The sequence below is a fragment of the Leopardus geoffroyi genome, chromosome B1 (genome assembly GCF_018350155.1).
Source record: "Leopardus geoffroyi isolate Oge1 chromosome B1, O.geoffroyi_Oge1_pat1.0, whole genome shotgun sequence".
Classification (NCBI taxonomy): Eukaryota; Metazoa; Chordata; class Mammalia; order Carnivora; family Felidae; genus Leopardus; species Leopardus geoffroyi.
This window is the reverse complement of record NC_059327.1, coordinates 20579716-20607050: the sequence shown is the minus strand read 5'-3', so window position 1 is coordinate 20607050 and position 27335 is coordinate 20579716. Positions and strand designations below refer to the sequence as shown.

At 43.1% G+C, this 27335-nt stretch overlaps 1 protein-coding gene across 2 annotated transcripts in view; it reads left to right on the top strand.

The window, feature by feature from the left end:
* Nucleotides 1-27335, top strand: part of PDGFRL (platelet derived growth factor receptor like) — a 70224-nt gene that overhangs the window by 18867 nt on the left and 24022 nt on the right. The window contains exons 1-2 of one of the 2 annotated variants that reach the window (XM_045454836.1): nt 10072-10149; nt 13707-13774. In XM_045454836.1, coding sequence (XP_045310792.1) covers nt 10087-10149; nt 13707-13774 — 131 coding nt within the window. In that variant the 5' untranslated portion in view covers nt 10072-10086. Of the gene's footprint in view, nt 1-367; nt 666-10071; nt 10150-13706; nt 13775-27335 lie in introns of those variants that run through there. The other variant, XM_045454826.1, reaches the window with a different exon arrangement.

Genomic DNA, 27335 nt, shown 5'->3' with positions numbered 1-27335 from the left:
AGAGAGCGTGAGTGGGGTGGGGGCAGAAAGAGAGGGAGACACAGAACCCAAAGCAGGCTCCAGGCTCTGAACTTGTCAGCACACAGCCCGACGTGGGGCTCAAACTTGCTAACCGTGAGATCATGACCTGAGCTGAAACTGGACGCCTAACGGACTGAGCCACCCAGGCGCGCCTTGAATAAAATCTCTGAAGCTAACATACATTCCCTTTCAGTTACTCGTTGTTTTGCAACTAAAGAGTGAACTGAGATAATGGCTATTTCTGAAAATTATTTTGATGAAGGAGATTGGTGCCCCAAAGTTACCCATTGTAGGTGTTGAATCCTTCGGGTTTGAGTGCGTTGTTCTTTCCTCGCGTTTGTACTAGTCACTGGCCAACAGCCTCCGAAGAACAAGCGTCCAAAGGAGCCGGGAGAGAACAGAATCAAGCCCACCAACAAGAAGGTGAAACCCAGAATTCCTAAAATAAAGGACAGGGACGCAGCTGACGGCACACCAAAGACGCAGTCAATAATGATCCAGATGCTGGATAAAGGCCGCTTCCAGAAACCTGCAGCTACCCTGAGTCTGACAGCAGGGCAAACCCTCGAGCTTCGGTGTAAAGGGAACAAAATTGGATGGAGTTATCCTCCCTATCTCGACACCTTTAAGGACTCCCGTCTCAGGTGAGCATTTGTTTATTCATTGTTTTACTTGTGTTGGGTCAAGGGTCCTTCCTTTGTTAAGCACGGCATTGTTTCTGACACATACGATTTCACCCTAATAGCTTATAAAAAAATGAAAACTCAATAAGCAAACGCTGTAGATTTTATTTCTTTGTCCAGTTTTTAAAAATTATTGCAGATCCAAGGCCCCGAGGTGACTCAGTCAGCTAAGCGGGGGACTCTTAATTTCTGCTCAGGTCTTGATCTCACGGTTCATGGGATCAGGCCCCACGTCAGGCCCTGCGCTGGCAACTCGGAACCTGCTTGGGATTCTCTCTCCTCTCTGTCTCTCTGCTCCCCCCTGCCCTCCCCCTCTTTCTCTCTCTCTCTTTTTCAAAATAAATAAAACTTGAAAAAAATCTTTAAAAAAGTACTGCAAATCCTATCCACGTGAGTTAAAACAGTGAAATTTTATAGGAAGCCACATGACCCGTGATTGAAACTGTGACGCGTAGAGATATTTAAGAATTCATATAGTAGAAATAACGAGCCCGGTCACTGCTTTCTGTCATTTTTATGTAATCATAGTGAAAACTGAAATGCCCTAATTGCAGATGCCTGTGAGCAACTTGAGGCGATGCCAACCTAAACTGGTTTTGAACTTTTCAACTGCTTCTGGTTTGTTTTTACTTTCCTGAGCATATGAGTTTTATATCCAGGGCTTCTTCAGTTGGTGAGAGGCCAAAGATTTCTCATGTTTGAATGAGAACCTTCAGGAGCCTGGGTTTCTTGTCCAGGCAAGTGGTTAAGATGATGCTTAGGAAAAGTGGTAAAGAGCAAAAACACAGAGCACACTTCAGCGAGTCCTGGGAGGAGCCTGGGGCCTCCGGGCCTGGGGATCCGGTGCATATTTGGGAGGGGGGTCCCCCCAAACCCCTGCATCTCCATTTCTTCATGTGTAAAATAAAGGGGATGGGATTGCATGGTTTCTAAGATTCTTTCCAGCCTTTTCTTCATATGATTTAGGAAAGGGAAAGGCAGGATATCGCTTGTTTGGGATGACTCAAATGGAGAAATGAGCATCTCAGGCATCAGAAACTCGTCGTGTTCCTGACAGGCTCATTTTCAGCACAGACTCGCCCCCACACATCTTCCCCTCCCTCTAGGACATCCCTACCTGCTCACCCGCTCAGACACTAGCCTGGGGATTGTCCTGGCCTCCCCCCATCCCCCGCTCCTCCCAAACCCCCACATCCTCTCAGTCCGACCCCGCCCCAGCCAGTGTTGCCCCTCACCTCCGGTCTTGAACCGCAAGAACCACACCCAGATGTCCTCCCGGGCTCCTTCTCACTGGATTGAGGTCTTAAAAATGCGACCTGATCATGTCACTCCCTTGCTTACCGGGTGGGTCTCCACTGGGGTCAAGTCTAACATCTTCCCCTGAGGGATGAGAACCTCTTTGAACTTGGAATCTCTAGATTAGTATTGCTGCTTTCACTGGCCTGGGCTCCCTCGGGAGCCCCCTCTGCACCTGGCTGACTTCAGCCTTGCTGTCACTTTGTCTGGGAAGGCTGTGTCCTGCCCCCAGGGGTACACTTCCCCATGGCCGAGGGTACATCCTCTTTTGAGCAGTGTTCATACTTAGGACTCCTTTTTTTTGTTGTCTTTTAATTTTCTCTAATTAAAAAAAAATTTTTTTAATGTTTATTTTTGAGAGAGAGAAAGAAAGAGCTCGAGCGGCGTGGGGGGTGGGGGGTTGGGGGGAGACAGGCAGAGAGGGAGGGAGACACAGAATCTGAAGCAGAACAGGCTCTGAACTATCAGCACAGAGCTCAACATGGGACTCAGTCCCACCAACGGGGAGATCATGACCTGAGCCAAAGTCCACGCACACGACTGAACCACCTAGGCATGCCATGAATCCCTTTTTTTTTTTTTTTATCTCTGCTTTTCATGGGGCTTAACTGAGTCCTTGGCATTTTGATTTAGCTGTTGAATGACTAGCCAATCTTCTCCCCCTTCTTACACACGTACACCTTGCAGAATAAATAAATTAAAATACATACAATTACTATTTCCCCAGCTGTCTAACCTCTTGTATTAAGACTTTTCCACATTTTATTCTGAAGATACTCTTCTGGGTTCATGGGATGTAATAGTGTACAGTTTTTCTTGAGGGCTATTAGGTTGGATGAAGAGCTGGGGGTGAAACAATCAGATGGTTTTTCCTGTTTTCATGTCCACACTTAAATTGTGTGTGTGCATCCCCTGCTTGGAACACATCTGGACAGATTTACAACCATATACCTTTTAAATGACTTAATTTTCCAAGGGAAAATTAAACAAAAATGTAATACATGTTGTTTACCACCAGAATTTAGCTATTTTAAATTATTCTGAACAGTTAATCTTGGACTTACACTATGTGTTTTAAACCTAGATGATTTGGCCCCTGAAGATTTAGTATTTTCTAGAAGTATTTTCAAAGTTGTATTAGCCACAATATGTTTGGAAAATATCCTGAGGACTCCAAGTAAAGTGAACATGAATCTGAATTGAAGAGAAACATCAAAAAGCTGAAAAAGCCAATTTTGACTTCTTAACATTAAAGTGTATTCATTCACAGCACAGTCAGGGCTTTATAAGAAAGTAAAGACAGATGTAGGCCCCCAAGGACTTTATTAAAAAAATGTGAAAAATGTAAAAAACATCTAGTCATGACTCTATATCAAACAACAACAACAAAATCATGATTTATTTGACACCAGAGATTCAACAAATTGACTCTTGACGTCTTTCCCGGGACGTGGTACCTTTGGATAGAGGGGAAATATTCATCCTGTGTTTTCTTTTCCTGTGGAATGAGTTCTTTCCAGTATTCTGACAGCTTTGGGTTTGGAAGCTCCCCAGATGTGCCTCCAACAAAGCCTGGTCATTTTAAGGAATTTTGGTAGCTTTCTGGAACAAAGTCCACAATGCTACCACATTTGTCCAAATTTAATCTCCTGACCAGAAGAGGGAGTGGGTTATAGAACAGAGAAGTCAGGCTGAGGCACAGCTAGATTGGAATCTTGCCTTTACTAATAACCAGAGAAGTGATCTTTTTTTTTTTTTAAGTTTATTTATTTTGAGAGAGAGAGAGAGAGAGAGAACCCCAAGAAGGCTCTGTGCTGTCAGCACGGAGCCCAACTGGGACTTGATCTCACGAACTATGAGATCAAGATTCAGAAGTTCAACTGACTGAGCCACCCAGGCGTCCCGAACCAGCAAAGTGATCTTTGTTCAGTCATTTGCCTAGAACCCACTTTCCTCACCTGGATTATGGAGATTATATTATCTATTGTAAGCGCAACCTGGCCCCTAGTAAATGTTCAATGAATTGCAACCAATCATTACTAAGCAGTGTATATTTCTCAAGCACAATAATCAAGTGATCTTTTGGGGAAGTTAATTGCGACCAAGACTCAGATAAATCAGGGAACTATGCACAGCCAACATGACTTTTAATACAGAAGATCCACAAAAGACTGCACACATCTTTCCTTTTTCACTTATTTAATCAATCTTTGTAATCTGGGGCCTGTGTCCACCTTCCCCCATGAAAATCTAAGCCCCTTGCTGGCAAATACCACGTTTGTTTGGTTCCTCATCAGATTCCTAGCACCTTGAACAGTGCCTGGCACACAACAAAACTCAGGAAACAGTCGATGGTTTCCCCAGGGGATTAGTGATCATATCGGAAGCCAGTTCTTCATCATGCGTTTGTTCATTCAACATTCAAAGATAAATACACTTAGTGCCAACGTGTGCACTGTATATATGGGGTGGAGGGTGACGACAAAATATGGATGAATTTTATATCGAGGGTCCCGTGCCACCTTGGACCCATCCCCACTATCTCAGCCTTTTGTTGCTTCATCTCATGGAGCCATTTCGTCAGCTGACACCCCCTCCCCAGCAACGTCCCCTCTTTATCCATCTTGTCTCCTTCTGTGCTCATTAGACTCCAGAGTTTGTTGTTTCTACCAAACTTTTTAAAATTTTCTCACATTTTATTTATTTTTGAGAGAGAGAGAGACAGAGCACAAGCGGGGGAGAGGCAGAGAGAGAGGGAGACACAGAATCTGAAGCAGGCTCCAGGCCCTGAGCTGTCAGCACAGAGCCCAGCGCGGGGCTCGAACTCATGAACTGTGAGATCATGACCTGAGCCGAGGTCAGACGCTCAACCAATGGAGCCCCCCAGGGACCCCTCCACCAAACTTTTGAATCCATCCTAAGTAAGTTATGTTGCCCTCTGTTTTTCCTTCATTCCTTCTTGGAAATTTCCAACCCCAAATGAACCTGTTCTCCCACTTCTTCTTGCCCACACCTGGGCACTGAGCGCTGTTGGAGGAACCCATACAGCGGCCGGATGGGTGCAATTAGATTGTGGTCACGTCACTTGTATCTGGCAAAGCTGGAGAGATTTCTCAGAAAGCTCACTTTTACTCTCTTCCTAAACCACTGATCTTTTCCATCTGTCTCACTTTGAGCTAATGAAATTCTCAATTTATTGAGAAATCGGAGCCTTTGAGTTGCCTTGACTTCATCTTAGCGCATCTCTTCCTTCTCTGTTCTTACAGTTAGAGTGGAGGAAGGATTCTCCCTCCCTCCTGAGACCAAACTGTGCCTGTACCCAGATCTCACCCTTGCATGCTTTCTCAGGTGCCTTGAGATATCAGTTATTGCCTCTCTGTTGGGCATCTTCAAGCTCCCCTTCTCCGTGGGGTCCTCTCCATAAGCCTTCTCCATATTAACAAATCCTGCCTTGGCCCCCAAGTGCCTTCCAGCCACCTTCCTCTCTCACCTTCACAGTCAAGCTCCTTGGAGGAGTCTCTCTCTCTCTTCACTCATTGTCTCCTCTGTCCTCTCCTATTTACCCTCCACCTACTCCACCTGACTCCTGCACCATTACTCCACAGACATTTAATCACCAAGGTTAAGGTCACAAAATCCAGAGCTTTCTTGTCAATCCTCGTGTGACCTGCTCCACCGGTCCATTCAGCAGAAGGGAACACGCTTGGCTTCCACAGCACCATTTTCTGCCAGTTTTCTTCCTGCCTCTCGGGCCCCTCCTTGAAATTTGTTTTACCAGCTCTGCTCACCTACTCCCCCAGACATTAAATGTTGGTTCTGTGTCTTCTTCTCTTCTCATTACATGCTGCCAAATGCCTTCCTTCGATCATAGGGCACACCTAACTGTTTCTGCTGAGCACCAGATACGACTCTCCAGCGGCCTGCTCAAGTGCCTGAGCCTTTCTCTAAACGTAGTCATCTAAAACTGAGCTCATAAGCCTTCTCCACACCTGGTCATCCTCCTGTATCCTTCGTCTCAGTGAATGGCACTAATTCTACCCACTTGCCCTTGATCAAAGGCCTGGAATCACCTTGGACACTTCCCTTTTGTTTCCACATCCAATCAACTACTACTGGATGCTCCAATGATGCTGCTATTTAGTTATTTCTTGATAACTTTTAGTTATTTCTTCTTTCCACCATGGCAGCCATGACTCTAGTCTTTGCGTGGACTACAGCATAATCCTGTAACCTAGTTTTTCTGTACCCAATCTTGAACCTGACCTCAGTCTTCCACACAGCAGTCAGACCTTTCAAAAAAGCACATCTGGTTCTGTCACATTCCTGCTTTAAGCCCTTCATTAGAGCAATTCTGTTGCTCTTAGGATTATGTTGAAACTTCTGATATGGCCCACAAGGCCATGCATAAGATGACCTCTGTCTTTCTCTCCTGTTTCGTTTCACTTCAGTCTATTGTTATTCACACTCCAGGTTCTTTGGACCCTTTCTGATGCCCAGACGTGCCAATCTTCTTTCTTCTTGCCTGGGTCTTTGCCCATTTGGGTCCTCCTGCCTGTCATGCACATATTCCAAGACCTCCGGTCCAATCTTCAGACCCAGGTCTGTCAGGTCCTCTCAGTCCCTGCCCTACACTAGGCCCAGTTATACACCCTCACTGAAGCCCTCAGCAGCAACAGAACAATCACCTCAGTCGTTATGTTGTGTTCATGTCCCTCACTCAGCTAAAGGCTTGGCAGAGATGGTGTCTGTTTATTCATCAGTGTTTTCCTAGGACCCAGCACAACGCCCAGTACACACAGACCCTCCATCAGTGTCTCAGTGTGAGTACGGTGCTGGGCACTGAGCACAGAGTGGGTCAGAAGTCAGGCCCCTGGACTCATGAGAACTGCAACTCCAGGGACAAGGTCATGGAACTTGAGAGACGAAAGGACCTTAGTAGCCATTATGCTTCAGTGCCTTCTTCTTAACAAATGAAGAAACTGAGCATCCTAGAAGGTAGATGGCTGATCCGGAGTGACAGCAGGTGAGGGGCAGTGTGAGCCTTAGACCCTGGCTTCTTGGTCCCCAACACAGAGCTGTGGTTCTGCCCAGGCGCTCTGACGTGTGTCTGATGGGACACACTTACACCAAAGAGCACGCTCGTCCTCCTGGAGGTAGTGGCTTCAGGGAAGAGAGATTCGATGTTGACTTTTTTTTTCTTTAGCTTTTTGAGTACTTGACTTAAAAATCTGATTTCTAAAGTTAAGACTCATCACAGGAATAAAAGTTATACGCTTTCCCAGAGGGGGCACTGATTTCTTGCTAGGACTGCTTTGAATTGAAACTAATTGAAATTTCACATCGATTTCGGTTAGCTTTGTGGACATCAGAAAGGGAAAACATTACACTGGGCTGCTTTGAAAGAAGCCCCTCAATGGCCCCTCATCCTGCAAGTGGACGTTGACCACTGCCAGGGATGACCCGAGATGATGCTGTCTAGGGTTTCTTCCGGGTCTCCCCTTATGCCTGCTCCATTCGCGTTGGGGAACCCATGTGATTAGAAGGCCCACTAGATGGCAGGTTTCAGCCGTGTTTTGCTTCTAATCCTTTCGCCAGTAAAAGAAACCTTTCAAAGGAGGACCGGTTGGGTAAAATAATTGCACCCTTGGGCTGATAGTTCTCTCCTTCTCTTAGACTACTCGGTGGTCAGTTTCAAGTTCTATTTTCAGCAGTCTAGAATCAGTTTCCCAAAACACAGATTAAAAAGGGGTGGGCATTTGTTAGTTCCTGTGCCCCTCCGGGATAAATTCACTGGTCGGGCTGAGTCTTCTCAGAGCACTGGGCACTTGAATGGCTTAGGTGGTCCTTCGGAGGCTAACAGTAATGTGCTGAAGATTCGGTATGTTTAGGTGCTGAAATGGATTCAGATTGTAATTTCAGATTTAGTCCATCCCAGATCACATAGATCTCCACTCTTTTGAGATCAGAAACAGCAAGGATATTTTTCTGAGTATATTTGTTATTATTTATTGAATGTTCTATTTCATTTTTTGTTTTTAATGTCTATTTATTTTTGAGAGGGAGAGGGAGAGAGAGAGAGAGAGAGAGATAGTGTGAGTGGGGGAGGGGCAGAGAGGGAGACAGTATCTGAAGTAGGCTGCAGGCTCTGAGCTGTCAGCTTAGAGCCCGACACAGAGCTTGAACTAACGAACCACGAGACCATGACCTGAGCTGAAGTCTGAGGGTTAACCTACCAAGTCACCCAGGTGCCCTGGAATGTTCTGTTTCGTGATTCCTCTGCCCATCACCCCTCCTGCTTTCCCACTGTTTGTCCATCTTTCCAGGGCAACCCTCCCTTAATTTTGTTTGTTCTTCTTTTCCCTCAATAATAATATATAATAATAAATAATATTATTTATTTTTATTTATTCTAAAATATATATTTATATGTATGTAATATATATTTGTTATTATTATTATTATTATTATTATTATTATTGTTTTAGCATCTATGATGTTCATGGTCCTGTGCTAGGTAGATGCTGGAGATACAATGATGACCAGGATAGACACAACGTCTGCACTGTAGAGCTTTTAATCCTAGGGAAAGACACTATTAAACAAGCAAATAAAAAAAATTTTTTTAACATTTATTCCTTTTTTGAGAGACAGAGACCAGTGTGAATGGGGGAGGGGCAGAGAGAGAGGGAGACACAGAATCCAAAGCAGGTTCCAGGCTCCCAGCTGTCAGCACAGAGCCCGACGCAGGGCTCGAACTCACGGACCGTGAGATCATGACCTGAGCCAAAGTCGGACGCTTCACCAACTGAGCCATCCAGGTGTACCTAAGCAAGCAATTTTAATACATCACCGCGTGAGGGCCTTTTTAGTGGAAGCACAGGGTCAGAGAGGAGAAAACTCAAGGGAATACCTGAAGCCTGAGAGTTGACCAGGTGCAGAAGGGGATGGGAAAGAATGTAAGAAAATTCCGGGAGAGAACAGTAGGGGGAGCTGCCTAGAGCTGAGAGAGTATAGCGCCTGGGGCATTGAGGGTGTGGGGAAGACAGGGTGGCTCCAGGCCTGGGAGGAGAAAGAAGGTGGCCAAGGAGAGCTGATGCTGGAAGGTAAGCAGGAGTTGGCCCACAGAGGGCCTTGTCAGCTGTGCTGAGGCATTTAGAGTGACATGGAAGGGCCTGGCGAGTTGTTGACCTAAAGCCTTCACTAATCGATACACAGAAAAAGTACAGAGGGTTCTGAGCACCACGGTGTGAGGGGTTATTACTTCTCACTGCCTTTGGGAGAAAGACAAGGTCAGTTCCCAGTCACAAGTGTACCCGCTCTTCCTCCGTGCACCTCACCCATTCTCCACAAACTGAGGTCTACAGACATTCTTGGACCTAATGTTTCTTTGCAAATTAAAAAAAAAAAAAAATGCTTTTATTCTATTGATAATATAAAAAACGTTAATATAAGAATATTTTGGATCATCTGATCATCCTCTATTGGGCAATCAAATAATCCACTTCCCTCTTCTCTGGAAACATTTTATTCCTTCAGTCTCTTCATAATAGACTTTCAGAGTTTAGAGCAGGGGGAATCTTGGCACAGTGGTGAGCCAGGGAAGAAAATAAGAAACTTAAGATAGGGGGCCCAGATGATGGTTTAAATTATAAATCGATGTTGGGTAAGAACAGGCAGATGTTGTAGATTAAAGCTGGCTTGTTAACATCGTCACAGCCGTGAAAACAAGCTGGGCTGATCTGATCATAAAAAAACCCTGACCTTCCTAGAAAATCAGGGCCCAGGCATTGTCTTTCAGGACGTTTCTGTGTGTCTGGTCGGATGTTAGCATTTTCCAGTCAAGAACTTGAAGTTCGGAGGAGTGGGTGGGGCACAGGCGATCTCTTTGGTGGCTGGTTCCTATGAAAACAATAAATAGCTTCCAGAGAGAGGGGAGGGCATCTGTGTTCTCACGGGGCTCACTCCACCCACCGACAACACAAAGGGAGGGCGGCCGAAGAAGCAGACAGCTGGCGCCCGGCCAACCTAATCCTTTACAGTCTCACGAAGGAGTGTGGTCTGGAGGACATTTTAAAAGGAGAGAAGGATGTTAAGAAGTGTTGATAAACAGAAGAATCCCACTGTTGAGAAAGAATCGGCACAGATTTTGGTAAATATTGTGAATCATATTGTGGTGTTGTACTGAGCCAGATGTCTTCTTTTCCCCCTTCGGTTTATTTTCTGTCGGTCAAATAAACATAGTTGTGAAATTGACCGTCTAACCATGTTCAAATACACAGTTCAGAGGCAGCAAGTGCTTTCATATGGCTGTGCACGTTTCTTTTTAATTCAAACTCAATTTCCTTTGAAGCTCATTTTGCCTTATTTTTGGAGCAGAACAAATGATGAGGTTTCATGAAAATTCTGGCACCCTCCTTTGGCTTTTGGACTTACCTAGGAGGGCTGTTTGGGCCCCATGTGTGGTGCGAACAGCCGAACGCCAATACTTGCCTTCAAGTGGATTTCTACCCCCAAACACAGCTGAATGAAAAGTAAATAGCTTATCCACCCCTAAAGGTACAGCTCTCTGTTCCCAGACTCAGTGGTACCGGTGCCAGGCCTTCCAACATCCCCCCAGGGATGGATGGGGCGGGGGTGGGGCAGTGGCAGGATACAAGACTTCCCCGGGTGTACTAGATGTCCTGACGATGTTCACGTTGCAGAAAAACAGCTCTGTTCCGGTCAGGACATGGGTGGGGGAGGGCAATCATAGAACCAGCCACAATGTGGGGCTGTCAGGATACAATGAAGTCATGCAACTAAAGCTTGAATCAGTAAAGATGAGCTATTTTTGTTCAGAAGACTGCACCCAAAGAGGTAAATCACAGGAAAACAGCCAGTTGTTTCAGGAGTGTTTTTTTTTTTTTTTTTAATTGTTGTGGGCATATAGCTCAGTCTTGTGCCAACTCTAGATTCCGTGATGCGGTGGAGTGCTTACTGATAGTCAGACTCAGGGTCCTGAATACTTGAAGATCCAGGAACCTCCAGTGTACTAGGCAGGGAAATGGGTTGGCGTGCATTACACAGCTTTGTGTAAAAGGAAAAGTGAGCTAGGCTTGAAGGCTAATTTATAAATAAAGCAGAAAAATGTTTCTTGTTCTTGTTTAAAAAGAATTATTCACCAAAACATTTCATTGCTTGAGCCTCCTGAAGGTTGGGTTCTGTGATCCCAGATGTATTGCACAGCATTAAAATATAGTAAGAGGACAATAAAGTCGAATTAATGCATCAAACCAAAGACACTAAAGGAATATCACAGCACTATACGTGATGATAATTTTGGAGACTATTGTAAAATGGGACATTATTTATAGGATAACATTAGGTGATTGCCTGTATTTTACAAACAAAACCCTGCTTTAAAAAATATGTACACCCACCATAAAAAAAGATGTGTATGTGTGTGAGATACGAGATTTAATGTGCAAAAATGAAAATGCTAACATAGCCTCATCGTCTTCTGACAAATATTTAAATACGCAAAATGTAAATAAGACCATTTTGAAAGGTATGTCGGAAGAGGAAGCAAGAAAAGAGGACTAAGGGATAAGCTATAAAATGGGAATTTTTTTTAGTGTTTATTTTATTTTTGAGAGAGAGAGAGACAGAGCGTGAGTGAGGGAGGGACAGAGAGAGAGGGAGACACAGAATCCGAAGCAGGCTCCAGGCTCTAAGCTGCCCAGTGTGGGGCACGAACCCACCAACTGTGAGATCATGACCTGAGCTGAACCAACAGAGCCACCCAGGTGCCCCTAAAATGGGAATTTTTATGTTTGTTTGTGTATAACTGTATAGAATGGCACATTATAAAAACCAGCTAAACAGATTTTAGAGCTTTGTCTCCAGGTTCTGGGCTCTGCTTCCCTTCACAGGAATCTCCCCTACCATGGCAGCCAGCTGCAGGTGGGCAGGGGTAAAGTCACTGCCCTAGGGAATCTACCCAGAACCTTGGCTGTCACCTCCCATCATCCTACATTCCCAAACATTCCTTCTGTCCTGGGGCCTGGGGATTCTATTCCCTCTCCTTGTTTGACTGTGCAGACACCCTTTGTTCAGGTTGTCTTTTGGGCTTGACCTTGACTTTGCCCTGGATTCTGCCTTTCAGATCCTACTGAATAATGCCTTAATCCCAACCTCGCCCTACCTCTTAGTAGCCAGGTTCCGTCAATGCCTCACTTGCCTCAAAGGAGAGCTCATATGGCACAAGCTCACACTTGCCCCTTAGAACCTTGCTTTACTTTATGAACTTGACATGGTAGCTGGGACAAAGCAAGACGTGGGATCCTATGTACCAACCAAAACTGATATGAGAGAATATGCCCTCATACATTTGTTTACGTAGGTGGCTCATGAAATGGTACAAGATATGCTATCAGCTGGTGGCAGTCCTGGGGGAAGGGGCAGGGGGCCACAACCATATGTATACAAGCAGGAGGGGTGACCAGGGCAAGTGTGTCACAGCTTGAGACTAATGGGTGTTCGGCTGAGCAGAGTGCGTGTCAGACAGAATTACTGGTAGCCTAATTTATATATAAAGACAGCCCACTGTGTCAGGAAGGCATGTGCGAAAACAAAACAGAAGCGGTCCAGACCACGGCAGCTTTTGAACTGGTGGAATAAATGTGTATTCCGTGTATAATCACAGAGCACCTATGGACACCTGGTGGTCCAGGGTGAGTGAGTGGGGGCTGATGGGAAGGGGAGAAGATAGCTGTCAGCAAGGGCTAGAGAAGAAGATCAATTCATTGAGGGATTGATTATTTGATTGCAGGAGACTGGCCTTAAGCATAAGATGGAGAGACGGGGAAAGAAATGTGTAAAACCTCCCAAGGGATAAGCCTGTGCCATCAGCTTCGGGAACCACTGATTCGGCCAGGACCCTACATTTTATAAATGAATAGATTCGACCCACAGAGGTGAAGGGGTGTCTCAAGTCAGTGCAGCTTTTAGTAAAAGAAAATGCGGCTTGAGTCTAATTCCCAGAGCCCTTCTGGTCTCAAGAAGGCAGTCTGCTTCTTCAGGCTTGTTTCAGATTTATTATCCAAGTGGCATTAGTGTCAGCGGGCACCTTGAAGTGTTAGCAAGGTGGGAGGTTGCGTGGATCTCTCTCTCTGCTGTGCGTTCCTTGCAGAGGGTGTGAATGGAGCCCGGCCCGTGGGCGCTGCATTCACTATTATAACTTGACCATAATACGCTCGCTGTGGCCGTAGGCCAGCGGATTAGTAACCACAGCTTGTTTTCCTCGCAAGGCTGGTGGAGGCTGGCTCCATTGTCTTCTGCCAGCTCCTCTTCCAGGGTCTGTTCTCCCCTGAAGATGTGGCCTTGAGGATTCAGCTGAGCAGAGCTGGGGGATCTTTTCTTCATGTTACTCAGAGAAGTGCTCATGGGCTTGCTCTCCCTAGTATCATTAGAATTGCCAGAAAGGCAGTAATGTGAATTGTTAACATGAATGACCCCTGTCCCTCAGAATCCTATGGTTGCCAAGTCTGAGAGATGACCTGGTCAGAATCACATGACAATGATTTTTTATTTCTATGCGCTTCTCCACGGGGAGTGCACATCTGCTAAGTTTCTCTCTTACCATCACCCGTAAACTTCCTCTAAGTCACGCATTTAGTCAGCCCTTGGTTATGTATTGGAAATAATAGACACAGGTTTCCTTTCTAGTGCACAGTGGGAAGCATGCCAAGGGATTCCGTTCCCAGCTCTGACTCTAACCGGCTGTGTGACCTTGGGTGAGTCACTTGATCTCTGTAAAATGAGGGATCCAAGCAGATGATTTCGTTTTCGTTTTTGTTTTGTTGTTGTTGTTGAAACACTTTTATTTTGATTAAATGAGAATTATTCAGGAAATAACACTGTAGTTAGGATTAGACAGATTGGTTTCATATTCTGACATGTTCTCTAACTAGCTCTGTGACCTTGAACAAGGGATTTAAGCTTTCTTTCTTTTTTTAATTTACATCTAAGTTAGTAAGCATATAGTGCAACAGTGATTTCAGGAGTAGATTCCTTAATGCCCCTTATCCATTTAGCCCACCCCCCACCCCCACAACCCCTCTAGCAACCCTCTGTTTGTTCTCCATATTTAAGAGTCTATTATGTTTTGTCCCCCTCCCTGTTTTTATATTATTTTTGCTTCCCTTCCTTTATGTTCATCTGTTTTGTATCTTAAAGTCCTCATATGAGTGAAGTCATATGAAATTTGTCTTTCTCTGACTAATTTCACTCAGGATGATACCCTCTAGTTCCATCCACAGAGTTGCAAATGGCAAGATTTCATTCTTTTTGATTGCCAAGTAATACTCCACTGTATATATATACCACATCTTCTTTCTCCATTCATCCATCGATGGACATTTGGGCTCTTTCCATACTTTGGCTATTGTTGATCTTGCTGCTATAAACATGCGGTGCATGTATCCCTTCGAAACAGCACACCTGTATCCCTTGGAGAAATACCTAGTAGTGCAATTGCTGGGTCGTAGGGTAGTTCTATTTTTACTTTTTTGAGGAACCTCCATACTGTTTTCCAGAGTGGCTGCACCAGCTTGCATTCCCACCAGCAATGCAAAAGAGATCCTTTCTCCGCATCCTCGCCAACATCTGTTGTTGCCTGAGTTGTCAATGTTAGCCATTCTGACAGGCGTCAGGTGGTATCTCATTGTGGTTTTGATTTGTATTTCCCTGATGATGAGTAATGTTGAGCATTTTTTTCATGTGTCAGTTGGCCATCTGGATGTCTTCTTTGGAGAAGTGTCTATTCATGTCTTTTGCCCATTTCTTCACTGGATTATTGGTTTTTTGGGTGTTGAGTTTGGTAAGTTCTTTATAGATTTTGGATGCTAACCCTTTATCCGATATGTTGTTTGCAAATATCTTCTCCCATTCTGTCTGTTGCCTTTTAGTTTTGCTGATTGTTTCCTTCACTGTGCAGAAGCTTTTTATTTTGATGAGATCCCAATAGTTCATGTTTGCTTTTGTTTCCCTTGCCTCCAGAGACATGTTGAGTAAGAAGTTGCTGCGGTCAAGGTCAAAGAAGTTTTTGCCTGCTTTCTCCTCGAAGATTTTGATGGCTTCCTGTCTTACATTGAGGTCTTTCATCCATTTTGAGTTTATTTTTGTGTATGGTGTAAGAAAGTGGTCTAGGTTCATTTTCCTGCATGTTACTGTCCAGTTTTCCCAGCACACTTGCTGAAGAGACTGTCTTTATTCCACTGGATATTCTTTCCTGCTTTGTCAAAGATGAGTTGGCCATACGTTTGTGGGTCCATTTCTGAATTCTCTATTCTGTTCCATTGATCTGAGTGTTCTTGTGCTAGTACCATAACTGTCTTGATGATTACAGCTTTGTAATACAGCTCGAAGTCCGGGATTGTGATGCCTCCTGCTTTGGTTTTCTTTTTCAAGATTGCTTTGGCTATTTGGGGTCTTTTCTGGTTCCATACAAATTTAGGATTGTTTGTTCTAGCTCTGTGAAGAATGCTGGCTTTATTTTGATAGGGATCGCATTGAATATGTAGATTGCTTTGGGTAATATTGACATTTTAACAATATTTGTTCTTCCTGTCCAGGAGCTTGGAATATTTTTCCATTTTTTGGTGTCTTCTTCAATTTCTTTCATAAGCTTTCTATAGTTTTCAATGTATAGATTTTTCACCTCTTTGTTTAGATTTATTCCTAGGTATTTTATGGTTTTTGGTGCAATTGTAAATGGAGTCAATTCCTTGATTTTTCTTTCTGTTGCTTCATTGTTGGTGTATAGGAATGCAACGGATTCCTGTGCGTTGATTTTATATCCCAAGCAGATGATTTCTAAAGTCCCTTCAAGTTCAAAAATGACTCTTAGAACTTGTACTTAATTCAAGTTAGATGGCATGGGGCCAGTGAGTATGAACCTTCAACTCCATTTTACTCACTGAATTCTCTTCTCTTCTGTACAATCACCTATGACTCTTGTCCACATAGCATTATGCCAAGCAGAAGGCTGTGGTATAGACAAGCATAAGACAAGGTTTCTGTTTGGGAAGGGATCATTTCACTAGCAAAATATAATAGGGAGTTCAAAGTTACAAACTGCAAAGCATTATGTGATAAAGGCATTCAGTGTAGGGTGTGAGAAGCTTAGATCAGTGTGTACTGGGCCATACCAATAGCATCTAACATTTGTGAGCAATTATGCTGTGCTAGCATCCTTCTGGTACCTTGTACATTTACTAATTTAATTCTCATAACCCTAGAGACTGTTATTATCTCCATGTCTCAGATGAGGAAACTGAGTACGGCAAGATTAGATAACTTATTCATGGTCACTGAACTGTTGCCGGGTAACTGGGGAGATCGCGGGGGTTGAGGCTTGACCCAGCCAGACCCAGAAAAGTGCCAAAGCTTCTTGGTCTTGTCACAAGAGTGAATTCAAGGACAGACATGTAGCATAGTGGTTGAATAACACAAATGGGAAAATTTATTAAAGTGAAAAGCACGCTCAAGTTATGAGAGCCGGCCAGCTCAAGAGAGAGAGCACTGCACCCCCAGGGTTTGGGTTTCTATCTTTTATCAGCAGTTGTTAACTAGGGGGCAAAATATTGCTTGGGGCTGGGAAGCAGGATTTTTGCTTCCTCCTAATTTTCTTCCTAATTTGGTTGGGCATTTTCTGTCATGGCATCTGCCATCTTGGGCCTTTCTGGTTCCATCTGGCTTCTTGTGGAGTGCTGTGAGGACAGGCCTCTGACTTTGTGGATAGATGACCATGATTTCCTCTTTGCTGACCTGCAGGTATCCTGTTGAAGCCTAACTGTCTAATCTAACAGAGCCAGTAGTGAGTGGTGGAGACAGGAGTTGAACAAAGGAATATGACTCCTGAATGCATGCTCTTAACCAACTATTAAAGAACAAAACTTCAGGCAGCCTTTTATAGGCAGAAATGGGATGGGACAAGGAAGTTATTAGCAAAAGAAAAGAAAGTATTGTTTTAGACTAAGTCACTTTCCTTTAGGGGGAATGGCAGGAGGTCTTATCATGCAGATGACCTCACTAGTGCCTATCAGGAAATTCAAGATTCACTGGTTTAAAATTCCACTCCGGAGAAGAGGCTAAACCTGCAGTTAGGTTAGGTATTAAGTCTTGGTGGGACTTAACATAAGTGACTCCATTTTGAGCCTATTGTTTCTTTTTAACATTTACCCCCTTTTGATTGAACTCAGCCTGAGAGACGTGGTAAAGATTTAAGGCACCAGCACTACTCGCAGCGACCAATTTGTAGTTCTCAAAACTTTCCTTGATCCTGTTTTTTGCTGAATCACTGTGGTATTCACAGGTCATGACTTCAGGCTCACAATTTTTTAGTCATTCATTTTCTTCGTTCCTTTTTTGACATTCCAGTTTCAGGGAGACATTTCCTTGGTGGTTAGTGACTGCAAACATGCATTTAAAGCCTCCAAGAGACTACAGTGTATCAGAGATTCTTATAATAAGTGTAAGAAGGATAATTTCCAAAAATGTTTGGAGTGCACTTTGGAGTCTTGGTCCCCAAGACCCAAACCAAAGAGAGACTCCTGTAAAAGGAGTCCCCCTTTCAAGGCTTGTAGCTTGCCCAGTGACCATATGTAACTGAGTTTCAGCTTCCCCAGAAATGTTAATCTAGGTACTGCAGGTGCTGTTGGCCACAGCACAGACACCTTATTGCTCATCTGAACGATAATTATGTTACCAAGAATAACTTTGGCCAGTGGTGCCTGGGTGGTTTAGTCGGTTAAGCATCTGACTTCGGCTCAGGTCATGATCTCATGGTTCGTGAGTTTGAGCCCCACATGGGGCTCTCTGCTGTCAGGGTAGAGCCTGCTTCAGATTCTCTGTCCCCCTCTCTCTCTACACTTCCCCCACTCACACTCTCTCTCTCAAAAATAAATATACATTAAAAAAAAAAAAAAGAATGACTTTGACTAGAGAGTGTAAGGATCTTTGCTGGGTCGTTAGTGTCTTGGCAATGGAATCTGAAGTGTCTCCAAGACTTAAGGAGAGGTTTCTAATCATATTCTCATTTGTACTTATTCCTAGACCAGGGGTCAATTAAGTTTTTAGTGAATATGATAGAAGAGACAGATAGAAGACAATCTCCTATCCTGAAATAAAAGGGCATCCTATGTGTTCACAAAGATGGTCTAGTAAGATCTCCTAATCATTGGGGGCAAATCTGATTTGGATAATCATGGGAATGTGGAGGTACAAATGTACTAAGATTCACATGTTCAAATGTGTCTGATTTGGTACATATTGCTAAGGTGGTCAATTGTAGTTTACAGTGACATTGGGAATAGAGAAAGTGGTCATTGGGAGGATCAGGGGATCTCCTACACCCTGACAGATTTAGCAGTCTGAAAGATTACCCTTTTAGGAGTGGCCTGGGAGATACAGATGAGGGCATTATCTTTCTAGGCCAATGCGAGAGTAAAGAAAAGAAAAAGGAGAAAGGTTTCTTGTTTAGTTAAAGTATGAAGTCTTGATTGGTGTCTTGGGTGGACGTAGTCTACTTCGGTGTCAGTTACTTCTCTTCCTTGTCAGTTTGATTCATAATGTCTGTACAGGGCCAATAACAGCTGGAGCCGTCTTTAGCTGTAAGATGTGAATCCGAGGCTCAGTTGCCTTCTCATTTTTCAGCAGTTTTAGTGGTCAGGAGCACTTGATAATGTCACTTTCAACAAAGCTCAAAGACTGTCTTCCTCTGCTAACACTTCCAGAATACCCAGTCATCAGGCTCTAGACTGTGCCCAACAGGATCCTCTGAATTGGGATCCAGGAACGTTTCTTTAAATGTGTTGATGATAAGCTTGAACATGACACATTAAAGACTTACAGTAGCTGGTCATACTAGTGTGAGAGAACAAGGGACCAGAAATTATAAACCACTAGATGTTGGTCTGCTCATGACTATCTTGTATGGAGTGAGCTTATATTTCCAGAGGATGTTCTTTGAATTGTCAGCAAGACCAAAGACAATACCGTAAGTCAGGGGAGTCTAGTGTTTTGGAAAGTTTAGAAACTTAAGTTTGAGAATCCCATTAGTTCTCTTGACCTTGCCTGATGATTGAAGATTATAGAGACAGTGATACTTCCAAGAGGATTATAGAGACAATGATAATTCCAAGAAGTTTACAAGGTTTTGCTTCAAGCTGGTATGATTTGCCCAATAAAGTGGGTGCCTCGATTATGGAGGTTGTGGAAAGTATACCCTAAGTGGAAAACACATTTTCGAATAGTGTCTTTACTATTGTGAGGGCATCAGTTTTGCAGCAGTGGAAGGCTTCAGTCCATCTGGAAAACACACCTACGATAACACACCTACAATAACAACATATTGACAAGCCATACTAAGTGTCAATTGAATGAAGTCCAGTTGAAGCTATTCAGAGGGCACAAAGGGAGGAAGTCTGAAGCCTCTATGGGGAAAAATAGTTTTTCCAGGATCATGGACCTTTCAGGTCAGATAATGCTGGCAGAGTGTTGTTGTAATTTTATAGACATCTCCATACTAGTGTCGATTCATAATTTGAGTCATCTTCTATGTACTCTGGTGAGTGAAGAAATGCAGAAACTGAAAAATGGGGCTTGCCAGGGAGCCAGGAAGTACCAAGCAACCATCTTGGGTTTCCCATAGTCCCACCTGGTCATTTATTTAACAGTTATTGTTGACCCATTTTAATTTCTTTGGTTTAGGAGCAGACTGTTGGCATGTGACAAGGATATCAGGAAGGCAAAACTCAGCAATGGAGGGTCGTTGTTTGCAAAGCAGAATGGACTTGATCTACATGTGCTATACAATCTTTAGAGATTCTGTTGGTGCTGTCTTTGCATGAAAATCAGCTAGGGAACTTCCCTGATACTAAGGTTCAGTCCTTTTAGCATAAGGCTCAATTTTGATGACAATGATTTCAGAAAGTAAGGAGATTATTTACTTATTGCTCATCTTTGGGGTCCTAGGGGAAATGTAAGAAAACCCCTTTGTTGCTATAACATCCCCACCTGATGAACAACCCCAAAGGCATATAGGCTCTCACTGTAAATATTAACAGTCTGTCCTTCCAATAATCAGCATGCTTGGGTAAGAACATGGAGCCCTGCTTGTTACGTGGTTTTAGCTTGTAGATTTATTTCTCCTTTTGGATAGGTCACATTCCAATCTTGCAACAAACAAGATTAGACCAGAATTAGTTAGAGCTATATCTCATAAATAAGCAGTCACAAAATGGGACATTGTTACTTGTAGTCAGTCACGGGGCTTGCCTTCATCAAGAATAGGTAGTAACCTAGCAGGATTAAGGATGTGCAACACCTAGAGTAGGTGTGAAAGCAGAGGGATCTACTTACAGAGAAATATTGAATCAATTCAGAGTTAAGACTTTGGACAGCATGTGGAGTTTGCAAATAAACATCACTTCCTGGGGTCAAATCTTCTGAGTCCTCCACTAACTTTGCAGCTGTGCCTATACAGCCTTAAGACAACAGGGATAGGCATGCAACAACTTAATTGGGTTGTGTGCCAGCATAGCGGCGGTAGGCCTATGTTTATCACCATATTCTTGTGAGAGCACTCCCAGGACCTGATTGTCCCTTTCCTGCCCAAATAAAGTGAAAGCTTTTGAATAGTGAGCCCCAAGGCAGGTGGTTCTTATAGTGCTTGTTTTAGCCTCATAAAAGCCTGTTCATGTTTGTCTTCTCAAGGAAGGGATTCAGCAGTGGAAATTTTAATAAATTCATAGAGTGGAGAAGCTAATAGAGAAAAAATTAGGAACCCATAATCTGCAATAACCAGCCAGGCCCAGAAATCCATGAAGCTGTTGCTTGGTTGTGGGTCTAGGAAATGCCTGGATTAGCTTAATTCTTTTTGGAGACAGCTGAATTCCTTCGGCACTTTGATCATGACTGAGGTAATGAACAGTGTCTGGAGAAAATTGTAATTTTTCCTTAGGGGTGTTGTATTCCTTTCAGCTAACTATTGCAGCAAGTAAACGCAATCTTTTAAGGATGCCTCTTTGGTAACTGAGCATAGCCAAAGGTCATCTCCATGTTGTAAAAGGGTCAATTTCCCAGGGAACCAAGTGGGCTTAAATTCTGGCTAAGTACTTGAGAAAATAAGAAGGGGCGTCATGGAACACTTGAGGCATGACTGTCCAGGCATATTGTCTATTGTTCCAAATAAAGGCAAACAGATACTAGCTTTTGGCATCTACAGGGATGTGGAAAAAGACGTTACAAAGGTCTACAATAGTGAAACTTTTTTTTTTTAGTGTTTATTTATTTTTGAAGGTGAGAGAGACAGAGCATGAGCGGGAGAAGAGCAGAGAGAGAGGGAGACATAGAGTCTGAAGCAGGCTCTAGGCTCTGAGCTGTCACCACAGAGCCTAATGCGGGGCTCGAACCCACAAACCATGAGATCTTGACCTGAGCCGAAGTCGGACACTTAACCAACTGAGCCACCCAGGCACCCTGAAAGTGAACCACTTTAACTCTGGTGGAATGTGGCAGCAAGCTGTTGGGGTTTGGAACAATTGGGAGAATACCTATTTTATTAATAGCTCTCAAATCCTGGACAAATTACCCTCCCCGCCCATTAGGATTCTAGGCTGGCAAGATCTGCCTGTTGCAGGGACTAGTACAGGGAATGATTAGCCCCTGGGTTAAGTTGTCTTCTGTGCGTGTGAGGTTTTTTATGGCCTTAGACTTTAATGGATATAGAGGTACGTTAGGGAGAGGTTTAGTTATATCCATCTGAATCTTTATAGATTCTGCAGTTTTTATTCTTCTATTGTCCATATTAAAAATGGCCCACAGATTTTCGAGCACCTCAAATAAATTAGAGGACTTTTGTTGGAATTCTTCCCCTTTTATATCAAGGGTAGAATGTGGAAAACGAAATTTCAGGTTGGTCAGGAAATTCTAAGGTGAGGTCTTCATTGGATATAAACCATATTAGCTGTCTTAATTTAGAAAGAAGATCTCTACCTAACAGACTGGTTGGAATTGCATCACATAGTAAAAAGGGGTATTTTTCAGTCACAGGTCCCAGAGTCATCTCTACCGGTTGAGATAAAATTCTCTCTGAACTTCATGAGATACCTCCACTACGGAAACCCCTTTTTGCTGTCCTTTGAGGGATCTGTTGTCCTATCAGTGTGGGGGTCAAAGTAGAAAACTTAGCTCCAGTATCAACTGACATTTGGCAGATTTTCCCACTGGTTTTAATTTTAGTTTCCCCATGGCTGTTTAAGGGAATTATTAGTAATAGTTTGCTAGCAATTCCTGAGTCCCATCAACTGTGGAAGGTTTTATATGGAGACCCTCCTTTAGAAGTAGGTGTGAGGGCATTCGAGAAGAATTTGCATACGACTATTAAGGACAGTCTCTTTTTCAGTGTTCCAGTGGATCATGGTGGAGGCATCAATCTTTGGCCCAGTGTTTTGATGGACTCCTAACCGGGTGCAATGTGAGAGACCCAGGTATTGTTGTGGGTCTCTGGCCTTGGAGTTCTTGTGGCTGTCAATCTAATGGCCTGGGGGATTTTTGCTTGTAATCTTGTTCTAGGGTCCTTTCAAAATGCTGAGCTTAGATGCAAGTCAGGCAGTGGCCTCCTGTCTTACTTGCTGCCATTTTGGAGCAGGCTGGGTGAATTTATTTGTCATATGGAACCCTGAATGGCATGGAAAAAGGACTTCTAAATGGGCTTTACAGTATGCCACAGGTTTATCTCCTTTTGTTTGCATGTCAATGTATTAGACCAATCTGTGCAGGCAAAGAAGACTCTAGGAATGGCTTATAAATGTTCTGGTGCTGTTTTATGAGCTTTTGCTGGTCCCCGAGATGTTGAAGAATCATGTTCTCAGATATCATCCTCAGGGTTTTGCCACCTTGCTTCCTAACATGTAGCTTGGGTGTTAACGGGTCCTAGCTACACGTGTACAAGCTGATAAAGATCTGGCACCCTGGGACATAGACCCCAATAATGACTCTAACTTCTTCAAAAAATTTTTGGGATTCCTCCCTAGGCTTAGGAAATTCTGTAACTTAATTCAGTCTTTGACCCAGGAACAAAGGAAACCTAAGGAGGTTTGTTTGCAACCTCAATTAGTTTTGTTTTGAAAGGTAACTGTCTCAGCGTCTCTTCAGAGTGAAAAGGCAGTTCAGACAAAGAAGGAGTAAAACATAAGTACTCCGGTGAAAAAGCTAAGGGAGAGTGAGTAGGAGTCACATGTGTCCTATCATCTTTTGTTTTAGGTACCTCTTGAGTCTTTAATTTTTCATTAGCCTTTGTAATGGGTCTTCTAATGAAGTTATTTTGAAAACTTTTGGAAGCACACCAATTAAAGTAGGTGCCCCATTCTGTTTGTTCAGCTTGGCATGCCATGTTCTCGAGTACACATCTAACTGGATTGTTCCCCATAAAGGCCATTGCAATTCTAGATTATTTTTAGTAAAAATTTGCCATTTTGCTAGATAACTGCAGCTTCCAGGGCTATAATTCTTGTTTTTGTTTGTTTGTTTGTTTGTTTTTTTAACGTTTATTTATTTGTTTTGGGTGGGGGTGGAGAGGGGCAGAGAGAATCCCAAGCAGGCTCTGAGCTGTCAGCACAGAGCCCAGCGTGGGTCTCAGTCTCATGAACCACGAGATCATGACCTGAGCCAAAATCAAGAGTCTGTGGCTTAGCCAACCAAGCTACCCAGGCACCCCCAGGACTATAGTTCTTAAACATAAAATAGTAAGTATGCCAGAAGGTGGTATGCTCAGAACTCATTGTACATGAAGGATTCCATTTCTTTTAGCTAGGTCTTTGAGTTTCCAGAGACAAACTAACACCTAAGAGATTCCATCATGGGAATCTGTGCTCTAACAACCTTTAAATGCTTGACTGACCTGTGCCCACCAATGTTGGCAGCTTTGTTGACTTCTGAGATTTCCATTTAGCAGCTAGCATTTATGTAATATATACCTAAGCAAGGCCTTCCACACGACCCAGTTCTGCCAAAATTCTGTCCAATTCTGGACCCAGTTTGCTTTTTATTTTTTTTTATTTTAAAATTGAAAATTAAAAAAAAATTTTTGAGGTCGGGAGGGGAAGAGGGAGAGGGAGAAAGAAAAGCTTACGTTTTCTTAAGGGAGAAAGAAACCTTAAGGGAGAGAGAAAACCTTAACCTTAAGTTAAGTAGACTCAGTGCCCAGCACAGAGCCTGATACAGGGCTCGATTTCATGAGTCTGGCATCATGACCTGAGCTGAAATCAAGAATCAGACATTTAACTAACTGAACCATCCAGATATCCTCCAGTTTGGTTTTTAAGTTGGACTCAGTCTGAGCCTAGACCCAGTCTAGTTTTTAGGTTGGGTCTAGTCCATCTGTAGTTGACTATGTGGAATCTGGGGATTGGGGGAAGGATTGAACCAGCAGAATCTAAAATGGGGGACTGTGGACTGATTACAAAGAAATGGAAGAACTCCAGCCAGCCCCAGTAATTCTCAGTGTATAATCTAGAGATAGAACCAAGGGCTAGGGTTTCCAATCAAGGAGGGAACTGTGGAAAGCCAACTAGATCAGGAGCTGGATGCAAAGTGACTGGAACTCAAAAGCAAGAGAAACTTACCCACAGCCCTCAGAAAGGGTGAGAAAGAGAACTCAAAGTGTTCGCAGCCACCATGCCTATGTTTCTTGTTGTCCCCAAAGCTGTTAGAAATCTCTGGCAGTTCTCCTGCCACCACCAAATCTGTTAAAAAACAGATATTCAGCCAAGTAAATGTAAAGATCTAAAGATTCATGAATCAGGAAGCTTCTCATGTAACAAATAGGAGAGGCTTCCAGGAGTTAAACAAAATGGAAAGATTGTATAAGTAGAAATGGGGCAGGACGGGGAAGTTATTAGCAAAAGAAGAGACAGGATTGTTTAGGATGTGGTCCTCTTTTCTCAGGTGGAATGGCTGGAGGTCTTATCATACAGATGACCTCACTAGTGCTGATCAGGAAATGCCAGACTGATAGGTTTAAAATCCCACTCCTAGAAGAGGCTGAAATTGCTATTAGGTTAGGCATTAAGTCTTGGTGGGACTTAACATAAGTGACTCCGTTTTGGGCCTGTCTCTTATTAGCAGAACAATTTTACAAATGTCACTGAACGTAAATGATCTTTCTAATGAAGTAACGAAGAACAACCAGATTTAGACCTGATGGAAAATAAGAGAGGCTTTCAGAGGGAAAGAGATTGTTGGAAAATTGGGATGGAAAAAAAAACAGTGTGTTTGGGGTTGGTGAGGAATTTGGTTGTGTTGAGAGCTGGGTAAATGATGGGATAGAGGAGAAATTTTTCTAGAAGAGTCAATTTGTTGGTTGATAAAGTGTAAGGAATGGAAACAAGATGGAAAGTCGAGGCTGATACCAAGATTCAACCTGGGAGACAGACAGAGTTGTGGCTGCATTAAAAAAAAAAAAAAAAAAATATATATATATATATATATAGAGAGAGAGAGAGAGAGAGAGAGAACGAGAACACAACCAAGAGTGGGAACCAGGTGAGAGGTGAGGCTGAATGATATCCGGGAGCCTGGAAAGCCAGGGTTAAGCTCCAGAGAGGTGTTGTAGCCTGGACAGATTGATTACATGTACAAGAGGAGTAGGGCAGATTTGAGAACAAAGTCACACTGCATGCACTCAGTTATTTTTATGCTCTAATTCAGTGTTTGTCTTAATCAGAGCAAAGTAATATGCTGGATTTGGGGGGGGGCTCCAAATGAATTTCTACCTCTCCTATCTTTTGGAATCCACATGCTAAGAAGGCAAACATGATAAAGAAAAAACACAAACAAAAAACTTCACCTCCAGATTTTTAAGCTACAAACAAGCCATCCACAACCACACATTTGTGGAGTATCTGTTCTAAAGTTTTTTAAGTGATTTAACTTGACTTGCTTTTATTATAGTTTTCATTTCTTTATTACAGAATAATAAATACTTATACAATTTAGAAAGTTGGACACTATAGATAATTAAAAAGATCACTAAAAATTCAAGATACACTGTTAACACCATAGCATAGAATCTTCCAGTTTTTAAAAAAAATTTTTTTAATGTTTGTTTATTTTTGAGACAGAGAGAGACAAACCATGAGCAGGGGAGGGGCGGAGAGAGAGGGAGACACAGAATCTGAAGCAGGCTCCAGGCTCTGAACTGTCAGCACAGAGCCTGATGCGGGGCTCGAACCCATGAACTGCGAGATCATGACCTGAGCCGAAGTCAGGTGTTTAACCAACTAAGCCACCCAGGCGCCCCTAGAATCTTCCAGTCTTAGTTTGATTTTTGTTAAAGTGTAATTAACATACAGTGTTCCATTAGTTTCAGATGTACGATATAATTATTCGCTAATTCTGTGTATTACTTAGTGCTCATGATAAGTGTACTCTTGCCCCTTGACTATTTCACCTGTCTCCACACCTACCTCCCCTCTGGTAACCATCTGTTTGTTCTCTATAGTTAAGAGCCTGTTTCCTGGTTTGTTTCTCTCTCTTTTTCCCCTTTGCTTGTTTGTTTTCTTTCTTAAATTCCACATATGAGTGAAATCATATGGTATTTGTCTTTCTCTGACTTATTTCACTTAGCATTATACCCTCTAGGTCCAATCATGTTACAAATGGCAAGGTATAATTCTTTTTTTTTTTTTTAATATTTATTTATTTTTGAGAGAGAGAAACAGAGTGTGAACAGGGGAGAGGCAGAGAGAGGGCGAGACACACAACCCGAAGCAGGCTCCGGGCTCTGAGCTGTCACCACAGAGCCCGATGCAGGGCTCGGACCCATGAACTGTGAGATCGTGACCTGAGCCGAAGTTGGACGCTCAACTGAGTGAGCCACCCAGGTGCCCAAGATACCATTCTTTTTTAAAGCTGGGTAATACTCCATTGCATTTATATACACCACATCTTCTTTATTCATTTGTCTCTTGATAAAACACTTGGGTTGTTTCCATATCTTAGCTATTGTAAATAGGCTGCAATGAACACAGGGAAACGTGTATCTTTTTGAATTGGTTTTTGGTTTTCTTTGGGTAAATACCCAAAAGATGAGCCTCTTTTCATGTGTCGACTGGCTATCTGTATGTCTTCCTTGGAGAAATGTCTGTTCAGGTCATCTGCCCATTTTTTAGTCAGATTATTATTATTTTTTTGTTGTTGAGTTGTATAAGGTCTTTATATATTTTGGATGTTAATTTCTTATCAGATACACCCTTTGCAAATATCTTCTTTTATTCAGTTGGTTGTCATTGC